General features: G+C 46.1%; 1 protein-coding gene across 1 annotated transcript; it reads left to right on the top strand.

The window, feature by feature from the left end:
- The first annotated feature begins 250 nt into the window (after nucleotides 1-250).
- On the top strand, nucleotides 251-1,404 carry LOC127329765 (probable long-chain-alcohol O-fatty-acyltransferase 4). Its single transcript, XM_051356217.2, has one exon. The coding sequence runs from the start codon at nucleotides 278-280 to the stop codon at nucleotides 1,289-1,291; it is 1,014 nt and encodes a 337-aa protein (XP_051212177.1). The 5' UTR covers nucleotides 251-277; the 3' UTR covers nucleotides 1,292-1,404.
- Nucleotides 1,405-14,035: the final 12,631 nt, after the last annotated feature.

Here is a 14,035-nt window from a genome sequence, read left to right as displayed (position 1 = left end):
GTGGTCACGCGTTTGATCACGCCATCGGACGGACGAAAAGCAAGAGCTTGAAGTAAAAAATCAGCACCCAAGCACTTATTAGCACTTGGGTTTAAATAAATCTCCGGCCGACGGAAGGAGTACTAAACTATCGCCGACGGCTAGCATACACCCAATCGGCACGCCGGCACCGGTCAGTTGAATAAAGTGACAACGCCGGTCAGTGAGAGCCACTTGCTTATACTACTAGTAAGAATTTCCATTCGTTGAACATCGACAGATTGGGACACACGAAGTCATGGAGTTGCTCCAGGACAGCATCCCCAAGGTGTACGCGGTCGTGGCGGCGGCCGCGCTGTACGCTCGCGCATCGTCCTCCCTCCTCCGGCCGGGGCTCCCACGTCTAGTCGCGCTTCTCCCTGTGCTCGCGCTCCTCGCCGCCGCGCCCCTGGCATTCACTTCCTCCGCCAGCGTCCGGGGCACTGCCGCCTTCTTCTTCGCCTGGCTCTGCATGTTCAAGGTCGGCCTGCTCGCCGCCGGCCGCGGTCCGCTCGACCCAGCCCTCCCACTGCTCACCTTCCTCTTCACCGCCTTGCTACCCGTCAAGCTACGCGGCGGCGCTGAGGGAGCGTCCAAGGCCAAGGCGCCGGTCTCCCTTGCTTCTTGCGCGGTCAAGGTCGCCGCTCTAGCCGCCGTCCTCCGGCTCTACCAGTTCAGGGACCGGCTGCATCTCTACTTGCGCCTCGCTCTGTACGGCGTCCACATGTACTGCTTCCTGGACCTCCTCCTCCCTTGCATCGCGGCCGTCGGCGGCGCGCTCGGCATGGAGATGGAGCCGCAGTTCGACCGGCCGTACCTCGCCTCGTCGCTGCGCGACTTCTGGGGCCGGCGGTGGAACCTCATGGTGTCCGCCATTCTCAGGACATCGGTCTACGAGCCCGTGCGGGCCCGCGCCGGGGTCGCTGCCGGCGTCCTGGCGTCGTTCGCCGTGTCAGGGCTGATGCACGAGGCCATGATATTCTACTTCACCCTACAATGGCCGCCTACTGGCGAGATATCGGCGTTCTTCTTGCTGCATGGCGCATGCTGCATCGCCGAGGGGTGGTGCGCGCGGCGGTGGACGGCGTGGGGGTGGCCTTCGCCGCCTCGCGTAGTGGCGACGGTGATGGTGGTGATGTTTGTCACAACCACGTCGTTCTGGCTCTTTTTCCCGCCGTTGTTCAGTGGCGGGATCGAGGAGAAGATCCAAGAGGAGTGGGCAGCAGTGGGGGCTTTCTTTCTAGACGCTGTCACAAAGATTGGATGCACGTAGTATGCTAGACACCTAACTAGCATTCCTAATGACCATTGGAAAAACCTGAATTGTATTCACAGCATTGCAATTACATGTATTTATCATGTCCAAAGTTTCTAATTCCAAATATATCCACATATTGAGAAATGAAAATGAGAAATCATGGTGAGGATAGTTGGAAGTTCAAACTTGATAGCTTTTGTATACTTTTCATGATGAGATTTTTCTTTTTCATTTTTCATTGTGTTGATCGATTTAGAATTGAATATCAATGACATTGCCAAAATATATTGTGTCAGTTTTGTAGATAAAGTTCATAACTGTGTATGATCATTAGCTATGCTAGGGCTGATTTTCTTCGAGAAATGATAAACCTTGCTAAAGAAAACCCATACCCTATTTTTATTGGGGGATTTTAATTTACTTAGATTTCTATTTGAGAATAGTAGAGTCAGATTTAATAATCATTAGCCTTTTCTACTCAATCCATTCATTAACAAATTGGATTCAAGAGAAGTTTTAATTGTAGGAATGCAATTTATTTGGGCAAACAGCTTTTCTGAGCCTATATATGAAAAGTTAATTGACGTTGATTGGGAATATAAATTTTCTATAGTATCGGCACGGGCTCTACCTTGGATTGAGGCTTTTTCACACCATGTACCCATCCGGTTGACACGAGGGCGCCTGGGGCAGCAGCCTTGGGTTCGATGGAGGAGGTGGCCTCTTCTTCGCCGGAGAGGGTCGGCCTGCGGTTGGTGGTGGTGGATCTTTAATCTATCACCGCGATCCGGTGGTGAGATGGAGGAGCTTGGAAGCCGGCGATGGTGTCGCCGGTGGAGGGTTGGATTGGACAGCCCGGGATGGTCGCCGACGTGGGGGTCCAACCTGAATAAAGGCGGCGGTCCTAGGTCCTCTCTTGCGTAAAGAGGAGGACCTACCGGAAGCCTAGACTCATGATATGGCCGGTGGGTTGAGTTCCGGAAGGCTCCGCCGGCGAATGTAACAGTGCTTTGCCTGGAGTTTGCTGGATCGGAGGTATGTGGTCGTACGCACCCATGCGTTTATTCCGACCGCTTGGTTCTGGAGGGAGCGGCACGAAGCTCTTTTTTCTGTGTTGACATCAAGTGACTATGGATCCATGATGAAAGTCGGAAGAAGAGAATTTCATGAAGGCCGGAGGGGAGGACTAGCTAAGGGAGGTTCAAGTCTTCACGCTGTTGAGGAGCTTGCTTGCTGTTCCGGGCTTCACAGCAGCGGTATAAAAGTGGGGGCGACAACACAGGTGAAGTGCAGAGTCCTACCTTTCAGGGTGAAAACCCAAGGTCTGGCCTTAACTGGTTGTGCCTAACAATGACCTTGGTGGAGGCATTGTTTTGAGAGCGGGGACTATCTTCAGGGTAAAAACCTAAGATCTTTGATCGGGCGACGACGGTGTTTGAGCATTGTTCCCTTCTTGGAGGCGTCGTTTTTTTGGAGAGTCTGTAATTCAGGTGTTGTCATGGCGGTGGATGTATTGCTGTTGTTAGGCCCGAGATACTGTAGCGGGACTTTTTTTCTTAGTTTTATTTTCCTTTTTTTGGCTGTGTGCGTCCGTAGTGCCATTAGGGTGGTGCGTTGTTGCAGAGACTGGGTGTAATTGGTATCTCTTGATATTAATATATTCCCTTTATCGAAAAAAATCCGGTTGACCACCGGATTACCTAGGCTACAGTGTACACATCGTTTCAAATTTAAGCTTGGATGGTTACACCGTGAGGGTTTCTAGGAGATGATCAAAAAGATATGGGAAAGACAGATTGTCATCTTGCAATCAATCAAATGGGAACAGGTCGTAGGCAGGGGAATGGCGCTCTGGCGACTGGACTGTGGAGTCCTGGAGGAAGTGGGCAGCCGCCAAGCAAGTGGGATTAATCACGATCGATTCGATTGGGCATTATATTTTGTGAATATATAGATCAATTGGAGGAATCAACAGATGCTCTGATCGAGGGAAACCTTATCCCCTCCCGCGAGCGACCGGGGGAAACCCTAGCCGCTGGAGCCCACACCCACACCCTCCGCCTCCACCCCTCTCCTCGCTGCCGCCGGGGCGCGCTAACGGGCGAAGCCCGGTCGGCATCGGCGGCGGCGGGGCTCCCTCTCCCATCGCTCGGTAGGGACGTCGCGGGCTGGCGCGGTCGAGCGGCGGCGTCGGGCTAGCGTGGGGCGCGGCGGCGTGGTGGCGAGCACGGGCGGCGGCGTCGTCGTGGTGGGCGGCTGCGTGGAGGGCTTCGCGGCGGAGGGCTTGGGGTGGAGGCGGCGGTTGTTGCCCTGCTCCAAAGGCTGCAGGCGGAGGTTGCTGGTAGGGGAACAGAGGTTCTCCTCGCAGCGGGCGGCAGCGGGCGTTGAGGCTGAGCGGGGATGTCCGGCTAGCTGCGGCAGTAGGCGGCTATGACGCAGGTGCGTTGCACGACCGGATGCGTGGAGGTCAGGTGAGCCTCCTGCATACTTCTGGTTGCCGGCGGCGGGTGGCCAGACCTCCCTCTCCAACTCCGGCGCGTCGTTGACGCGATGCAGTCATCCTTGAGGGCGGCGGCAACGTTCAATTCTTTGAGCACATTGGTGGGGCGGTTGCAGGTTTGCCGAGGTGCTGCTATCCGGACGAAAGTCCTACTCTTGTCGGAGTCGACGCCGGCGACACCCACGGGTGCCGCTACCTTCTTGAAGGCGGTGTTTCGGGGACTTCTAGTTCTTCCTTGGTCAGGATTTGCATTTCTCCGGGGGAAACCCTAGATCTCTTTGATCCGGCGAGGGCGGCGCTGCACGTCGCGTACCTGGATGGAAGCATCGTCTTCGGAGCTGCCACCCTGTGCTGGTTGGTTGGCGTTGCTGGGAGACAAGTGGTTGTTTGGCTTGGCCGAAGCATGGATGCGGCATTGGTTGACCTTCTCTCAGGGATGTTCGTGTCTTCGGTGCAGTCTCGGTGATTGTCGTTATTCGATAGTGTATGAAGTTCTTGTTGCCTCGTGTTGTGCCCAAGCTTCCTCATTTGGTGATGGCGGAGGCAAGAGGAAGTGCGGAGTTCGTCTCGGTGGAACTTTGCCCTTCGGTGATGTCGGCGGCTTTCGGTGTTGCGATGTAACCTCGGCTAGTGGGATGCCCTTCGACGGCTGCCGCGACCTTCCTTGTTCGAGGCCAAGAGGATGTGCAGTGACTGTCTTGGTGGAACTCTCCCCTTCGGTGGTGTTTGCAGCTCTCGGTGTCACGTCACGACTTCGGTAGTGGGATGCCTTTTGACGATGGCTGCAACGCTCCTAGTTCTTTCAAGGTGTAGAGTGATCGCTAGGCAAGCGAGTTTCGTTTCTTTGCGCTGCCTGGACTTCAAGATCCTTTCAGCTTATCCTTCTACACTCCTTTCAGCTCTTCTCGGTATGTTCCATTGTTGCAGGATGCTTAGTTGCTAGGCTTGGCAGTGTCAATTCTGTTTTCTCCTTTCTCCTTCAGACTTGTAATTTAACTCTATACTTGAGACTTGGCTGAATATATGTTCAGACTGGTGATACGTCCCAAACGTATCTATAATTTCTTATGTTCCATGCTACTTTTATGATGATACTCACATGTTTTATACACATTATATGTCATTATTATGCATTTTCCGGCACTAACCTATTGACGAGATGCCGAAGAGCCGATTCTTGTTTTTCTGCTGTTTTTGGTTTCAGAAATCCTAGTAAGGACATATTCTCGGAATTGGACGAAATCAACGCCCAGGGTCCTATTTTTCCACGAAGCTTCCAGAAGTCCGGAGAGGAAACGAAGTGGGGCCACGAGGCGACGCCACACTAGGGCGGCGCGGCCCAGGTCCTGGCCGCACGGCCCTAGCGTGTGGGCCCCTCGTGATGCCCCTGACCTGCCCTTTGTAGGGATACATAGCATAGAAAACAGAAATTTTCCTACCGCGAGAACGCAATCCAAGCCAAGATGCAATCTAGAAGACGGGAGCAACGAGGAGATGATCGAGACTCACCCTTGAAGATTTCCAAAGCCTACAAGATGAGGCTCTTGTTGCTGCGGTAGACGATCACTTGCCGCTTGCAAAAGCGCGTAGAAGATCTTGATCACGGTGCCACGATCGGGCAGCACCTCCGTACTTGGTCACACGTTCGGTGTTGATGAAGACGACGTCCTTCTCCCCGTTCCAGCGGGCAGCGGAAGTAGTAGCTCCTCCTTGACTCCGGCAGCACGACGGCGTGGTGGCGGTGGCGATGGAGAACTCCGGCGGAGCTTCGCTAAGCGTGCGGGAGAGGTGGAGGAGAGGGGCGGCTAGGGTTTGGGAGAGGGGGTGGCCGGCCTCTATGGGGTGCGGCCAGTGATGCGTGCAATTAACACACGTCCGTTGGGAACCCCAAGAGGAAGGTGTGATGCAGACAGTAGCAAGTTTTCCCTCAGAAAGAAACCAAGGTTTATCGAACCAGGAGGAGCCAAGAAGCACGTTGAAGGTTGATGGCGGCGCAACACCAGGGATTCCGGCGCCAACGTGGAACCTGCACAACACAACCAAAGTACTTTGCCCCAACGAAACAGTGAGGTTGTCAATCTCACCGGCTTGCTGTAACAAAGGATTAACCGTATTGTGTGGAAGATGATTGTTTGCAGAAAGCAGTAAAGAACAAGTATTGCAGTAAATTGTATGCGATGTAAAGAATAGGACCGGGGTCCACAGTTCACTAGAGGTGTCTCTCCCATAAGATAAATAGCATGTTGGGTGAACAAATTACAGTCGAGCAATTGACAAATAGAGAGGGCATGACAATGCACATACATGATATGATAAATATAGTGAGATTTAATTGGGCATTACGACAAAGTACATAGACCGCTATCCACCATGCATCTATGCCTAAAAAGTCCACCTTCAGGTTATCATCCGAACCCCTTCCGGTATTAAGTTGCAAACAACAGACAATTGCATTAAGTATGGTGCGTAATGTAATCAATAACTACATCCTTGGACATAGCATCAATGTTTTATCCCTAGTGGCAACAGCACATCCACAACCTTAGAACTTTCTGTCACCGTCCTGCATTTAATGGAGGCATGAACCCACTATCGAGCATAAATACTCCCTCTTGGAGTTAAGAGCAAAAACTTGGCCAGAGCCTCTACTAATAACGGAGAGCATGCAAGATCATAAACAACACATAGGTAATAGATTGATAATCACCATAACATAGTATTCTCTATCCATCGGATCCCGACAAACACAACATATATCATTACAGATAGATGATCTTGATCATGTTAGGCAGCTCACAAGATCCAACAATGAAGCACATAAGGAGAAGACGACCATCTAGCTACTTCTATGGACCCATAGTCCAGGGGTGAACTACTCACTCATCACTCCGGAGGCGACCATGGCGGTGAAGAGTCCTCCGGGAGATGATTCCCCTCTCCGGCAGGGTGCCGCAGGCGATCTCCTGAATCCCCCGAGATGGGATTGGCGGCGGCGGCGTCTCAGTAAGGTTTTCCGTATCGTGGCTCTCGGTACTGGGGGTTTCGCGATGGAGGCTTTAAGTAGGCGAAAGGGTAGGTCAGGGGGCGTCACGAGGTGGCGACACAACAGGGCCGCGCGGCCAGCACCTGGGCCGCGCCGCCCTAGCGTGTCGTCGCCTCGTGGCCCCACTTCGTTTCCTCTTCGGTCTTCTGGAAGCTTCGTGCAAAAATAGGACCCTGGGCGTTGATTTCGTCCAATTCCGAGAATATTTCCTTACTAGGATTTCTGAAACCAAAAACAGCAGAAAACAGCAACTGGCTCTTCGGCATCTTGTTAATAGGTTAGTGCCGGAAAATGCATAAATACGACATATAATGTGTATAAAACATGTATATATCATCAATAATGTGGCATGGAACATAAGAAATTATCGATACGTCGGAGACGTATCAGCATCCCCAAGCTTAGTTCCTGCTCGTCCCGAGCAGGTAAACGATAACAAAGATAATTTCTGGAGTGACATGCCATCATAACCTTGATCATACTATTGTAAGCACATGTAATGAATGCAGCGATCAAAACAATGGTAATGACATGAGTAAACAAATGAATCATAAAGCAAAGACTTTTCATAAATAGTACTTCAAGACAAGCATCAATAAGTCTTGCATAAGAGTTAACTCATAAAGCAATAAATCAAAGTAAAGGTATTGAAGCAACACAAAGGAAGATTAAGTTTCAGCGGTTGCTTTCAACTTATAACATGAATATCTCATGGATATTGTCAATGTAAAGTAATATAACAAGTGCAATATGCAAGTATGTAGGAATCAATGCACAGTTCACACAAGTGTTTGCTTCTTGAGGTGGAGAGAGATAGGTGAACTGACTCAACATAAAAGTAAAAGAAAGGTCCTTCAAAGAGGAAAGCATCGATTGCTATATTTGTGCTAGAGCTTTGGTTTTGAAAACATGAAACAATTTTGTCAACGGTAGTAATAAAGCATATGTATCATGTAAATTATATCTTACAAGTTGCAAGCCTCATGCATAGTGTACTAATAGTGCTCGCACCTTGTCCTAATTAGCTTGGGTTAACACTGATCATCATTGCATAACATATGTTTCAACCAAGTGTCACAAAGGGGTACCTCTATGCCGCCTGTACAAGGGTCTATGGAGAAAGTTCGCATTGGATTTCTCGCTTTTGATCGTTCTTCAACTTAGACACCCATACCGGGACAACATAGACAACAGATAATGGACTCCTCTTTTAATGCTTAAGCATTCAACAACAGTTAATATTCTCATAAGAGATTGAGGTTTTATGTCCAAACTGAAACTTCCACCATGATTCATGGCTTTAGTTAGCGGCCCAATGTTCTTCTCTAACAGTATGCATACTCAAACCATTTGATTGTGAAAACCGCCCTTACTTCAGACAAGACGAACATGCATAGCAACTCACATGATATTCAACAAAGAGTTGATGGCGTCCCCAGGAACATGGTTATCGCACAACAAACAACTTAATAAGAGATAAAGTGCATAAGTACATATTCAATACCACAATAGTTTTTAAGGCTATTTTGTCCCATGAGCTATATATTGCAAAGGCGAATGATGGAATTTTAAAGGTAGCACTCAAGCAATTTACTTTGGAATGGCGGAGAAATACCATGTAGTAGGTAGGTATGGTGGACACAAATGGCATAGTGGTTGGCTCAAGGATTTTGGATGCATGAGAAGTATTCCCTCTCGATACAAGGTTTAGGCTAGCAAGGTTTATTTGAAACAAACACAAGGATGAACCGGTGCAGCAAAACTCACATAAAAGACATATTGTAAACATTATAAGACTCTACACCGTCTTCCTTGTTGTTCAAAACTCAATACTAGAAATTATCTAGACTTTAGAGGGACCAAATATGCAAACCAAATTTTAGCAAGCTCTATGTATTTCTTCATTAATGGGTGCAAAGTATATGATGCAAGAGCTTAAACATGAGCACAACAATTGCCAAGTATCAAATTATTCAAGACATTTTAGAATTACTACATGTAACATTTCCCAATTCCAACCATATAACAATTAAACGAAGAAGATTCAACCTTCGCCATGAATATTATGAGTAAATCCTAAGGACATATTTGTCCATATGCAACAGCGGAGCGTGTCTCTCTCCCACACAATGAATGCTAGGATCCATTTTATTCAAACAAAAACAAAAACAAACAGACGCTCCAAGCAAAGCACATAAGATGTGACTGAATAAAAATATAGTTTCAGGGGAGGAACCTGATGATGTTGTCGATGAAGAAGGGGATGCCTTGGGCATCCCCAAGCTTAGACGCTTGAGTCTTCTTAAAATATGCAGGGGTGAACCACCGGGGCATCCCCAAGCTTAGAGCTTTCACTCCTCTTGATCATAGTATATCATACTCCTCTCTTGACCCTTGAAAACTTCCTTCACACCAAACTTCAAGCAAACTCATTAGAGGGTTAGTGCACAATAAAAATCCACATGTTCAGAGGTGACACAATCATTCTTAACACTTCTGGACATTGCACAAAGCTACTGGACATTAATGGATCAAAGAAATTCATCCAACATAGCAAAAGAGGCAATGCAAAATAAAAAGGCAGAATCTGTCAAAAACAGAACAATCCGTAAAGACGAACCTGGAAGGGGAACTTAACTTGCTCAAACGGAAAAACTCAAAACTAATGAAAGTTGCGTACATATCTGAGGATCACGCACGTAAATTTGTAGATTTTTTTGATTTTTTTACAAAGACTTCTGCGCGAATTCGTGACAGACAGCAATGCTGTTTCTGTGCAGCAATCCAAATCTAGCATCAACTTTACCATAGAGACTTTACTTGGCACAAAAACATGATAAGGAGAGGTTGCTACAGTAGTAAACAACTTCCAAGACTCAAATATAAAACAAAGTACTGTAGTAAAAACATGGGTTGTCTCCCATAAGCGCTTTTCTTTAACGCCTTTCAGCTAGGTGCAGAAAGTGTAAATCAAGTATTATCAAGAGATGAAGCATCGACATCATAATTTGTTCTAATAATAGAATCATAAGGTAACTTCATTCTTTTTCTAGGGAAGTGTTCCATACCTTTCTTGAGAGGAAATTGATATTTAATATTACCTTCCTTCATATCAATAGTAGCACCAACGGTTCGAAGAAAAGGTCTTCCCAATATAATGGGGCAAGATGCATTGCATTCAATATCCAAGACAACGAAATCAACGGGGACAAGGTTATTGTTAACCATAATGCGAACATTATCAACTCTCCCCAAAGGTTTCTTTTTAGCATTATCAGCGAGATTAACATCCAAATAATAATTTTTCAATGGTGGCGAGTCAAGCATATCATAGACTTTCTTAGGTATAACAGAAATACTTGCACCAAGATCACATAAAGCATTACAATCAAAATCATTGACCCTTATCTTAATGATGGGCTCCCAACCATCTTCTAACTTCCTAGGAATAGAAGTTTCAAGTTTTAGTTTCTCTTCTCTAGCTTTGATGAGAGCATTTGTAATATGTTTTGTAAAGGCCAAATTTATAGCACTAGCGTTGGGACTCTTAGCAAGTTTTTGTAAGAACTTTATAACTTCAGAGATGTGGCAATCATCAAAATCCAAACCATTATGATCTACAGCAATGGGATCATCACCCTCAATGTTGGAAAAAATTTCCGCAGATTTATCACAAGCAGTTTCAGCAGTTTTAGCAATTTCAGGCAGTTTTGTACGCTTTGCACTAGGAGTAGAAACATTGCCAACAGCAATTATTTTACCATTGATAGTAGGAGGTGTAGCAACATGTGAATCATTATCATTACTAGTGGTGGTAATAGTCCAAACTTTAGCTATATTATTCTCTTTAGCTAGTTTTTCATTTTCTTCTCTATCCCACCTAGCACGCAATTCAGCCATTAATCTTATATTCTCATTAATTCTAACTTGGATGGCATTTGCTGTAGTAGTAATCTTATTATCAATGTCCTTATTAGGCATAATTTTCAATTTTAAAAGATCAACATCAGAGGCAAGTCTATCAACCTTAGAAGCAAGAATATCAATTTTATCAAGCTTTTCCTCAACAGATTTGTTAAAAGCAGTTTGTGTACTAATAAATTTTTTAAGCATGGCTTCAAGACCAGGGGGTACACTCCTATTATTGTTGTAAGAATTCCCATAAGAATTACCATAACCATTACCATTAGCAGAAGGATATGGCCCATAGTTATTACCAGAATTGTTCCTATAAGCATTGTTGTTGAAATTATTATTTTTAATGAAATTCACATCAACATTTTCTTCTTGAGCAACCAATGAAGCTAAAGGAACATTATTAGGATCAACATTAGATCTACCATTCACAAGCATAGACATAATCACATCAATCTTATCACTCAAGGAGGAGGTTTCTTTGACAGAATTTACCTTCTTACCTTGTGGAGCCCTTTCAGTGTGCCATTCAGACTAATTTATCATCATATCATCAAGAAGCTTTGTAGCTGCCCCCAAAGTGATGGACATAAAGGTACCTCCAGCAGCTGAATCCAATAGGTTCCGCGAAGAAAAATTTAGTCCTGCATAGAAGGTTTGGATGATCATCCAAGTAGTCAGTCCATGGGTTGGGCAATTCTTTACCAAAGATTTCATTCTCTCCCATGCTTGAGCAACATGTTAATTATCTAATTGTTTAAAATTCATTATGCTACTTCTCAAAGATATAATTTTAGCAGGAGGATAATATCTACCAATAAAAGCATCCTTACATTTAGTCCATGAATCAATACTATTCTTAGGCAAAGATAGCAACCAATCTTTAGCTCTTCCTCTTAATGAGAAAGGAAACAATTTCAACTTTATAATATCACCATCTACATCTTTATACTTTTGCATTTCGTACAATTCAACAAAATTATTAAGATGGGCAGCAGCATCATCAGAACTAACACCAGAAAATTGCTCTCTCATAACAAGATTCAGTAAAGCAGGTTTAATTTCAAAGAATTCTGCTGTAGTAGCAGGTGGAGCAATAGGTGTGCATAGGAAATCATTATTATTTGTGGTTGTGAAGTCACACAACTTAGTGTTTTCAGGAGTATTCATTTTAGCAGTAGTAAATAAAGCAAACTAGATAAAGTAACTAATTTTTTTGTGTTTTTGATATAGAGAGCAAGACAAGTAAATAAAGTAAAGCTAGCAACTAATTTTTTTGTGTTTTGTTTAAGTGCAGCAAACAAAGTAGTAAATAAAATAAAGCAAGACAAAAACAAAGTAAAGAGATTGGGAAGTGGAGACTCCCCTTGCAGCGTGTCTTGATCTCCCCGGCAACGGCGCCAGAAAAAGAGCTTGATGCGTGCAATTAACACACGTCCGTTGGGAACCCCAAGAGGAAGGTGTGATGCGTGATAGCAAGTTTTCCTCGTAAAGAAACCAAGGTTTATCGAACCAGGAGGAGCCAAGAAGCACGTTGAAGGTTGATGGCGGCGGGATGTAGTGCGGCGCAACACCAGGGATTCCAGCGCCAACGTGGAACCTGCACAACACAACCAAAGTACTTTGCCCCAACGAAACAGTGAGGTTGTCAATCTCACCGGCTTGCTGTAGCAAAGGATTAACCGTATTGTGTGGAAGATGATTGTTTGCAGAAAGCAGTAAAGAACAAGTATTGCAGTAAATTGTATGCGATGTAAAGAATAGGACCGGGGTCCACAGTTCACTAGAGGTGTCTCTCCCATAAGATAAATAGCATGTTGGGTGAACAAATTACAGTCGGGCAATTGACAAATAGAGAGGGCATGACAATGCACATACATGATATGATAAATATAGTGAGATTTAATTGGGCATTACGACAAAGTACATAGACCGCTATCCAGCATGCATCTATGCCTAAAAAGTCCACCTTCAGGTTATCATACGAACCCCTTCCGGTATTAAGTTGCAAACAACAGACAATTGCATTAAGTATGGTGCGTAATGTAATCAATAACTACATCCTTGGACATAGCATCAATGTTTTATCCCTAGTGGCAACAGCACATCCACAACCTTAGAACTTTCTCACACACGTCCCATTTAATGGAGGCATGAACCCACTATCGAGCATAAATACTCCCTCTTGGAGTTAAGAGCAAAAACTTGGCCAGAGCCTCTACTAATAACGGAGAGCATGCAAGATCATAAACAACACATAGGTAATAGATTGATAATCACCATAACATAGTATTCTCTATCCATCGGATCCCGACAAACACAACATATAGCATTACAGATAGATGATCTTGATCATGTTAGGCAGCTCACAAGATCCAACAATGAAGCACATAAGGAGAAGACGACCATCTAGCTACTGCTATGGACCCATAGTCCAGGGGTGAACTACTCACTCATCACTCTGGAGGCGACCATGGCGGTGAAGAGTCCTCCGGGAGATGATTTCCCTCTCCGGCAGGGTGCCGCAGGCGATCTCCTGAATCCCCCGAGATGGGATTGGCGGTGGCGGCGTCTCAGTAAGGTTTTCCGTATCGTGGCTCTCGGTACTGGGGGTTTCGCGACGGAGGCTTTAAGTAGGCGAAAGGGTAGGTCAGGGGGCGTCACGAGGTGGCGACACAAGAGGGCCGCACTTCGTTTCCTCTTCGGTCTTCTGGAAGCTTCGTGCAAAAATAGGACCCTGGGCGTTGATTTCGTCCAATTCCGAGAATATTTCCTTACTAGGATTTCTGAAACCAAAAACAACAGAAAACAACAACTGGCTCTTCGGCATCTTGTTAATAGGTTAGTGCCGGAAAATGCATAAATACGACATATAATGTGTATAAAACATGTAGATATCATCAATAATGTGGCATGGAACATAAGAAATTATCGATACGTCGGAGACGTATCAGCTAGCTTGGTGGCTTGTGGTGGCCGGCCCCCTCCCCTATGCCCCTCATTATATAGGTGGAACCCCAAGTGTTGGACTACAAGTCTTCGAATAAGACCCGAAACCAAAACCTTCCATGTAGTAGGGAAACCTACCCAAGGTGGGACTCCCACCCAAGTGGGATTCCCACCCTTCCATGAAGGGGGGTGGCCGGCCCCCTTGGTGGAGTCCACCTTGGACTCCCCCCTCTAGGGTTGGCCGGCCATGGGGAGGTGGAGTCCCTCCGGGACTCCTCCTTCCTTAGTGATTTCTTCCGGGCTTTTCTAGAACCTTCTAGAACCTTCCATAAATGCACCGGATCATTTCCAA

Source organism: Lolium perenne, chromosome 2 (genome assembly GCF_019359855.2).
Source record: "Lolium perenne isolate Kyuss_39 chromosome 2, Kyuss_2.0, whole genome shotgun sequence".
Taxonomy (NCBI): domain Eukaryota; kingdom Viridiplantae; phylum Streptophyta; class Magnoliopsida; order Poales; family Poaceae; genus Lolium; species Lolium perenne.
Note: the sequence above shows the minus strand (reverse complement) of the source record. Positions and strands in the feature narration are given on the sequence as shown.

Excerpts from the sequence above, each read along its gene's own strand:
- LOC127329765 (XM_051356217.2), top strand. The coding sequence starts at position 278 with ATGGAGTTGCTCCAGGACAGCATCCCCAAGGTGTACGCGGTCGTGGCG.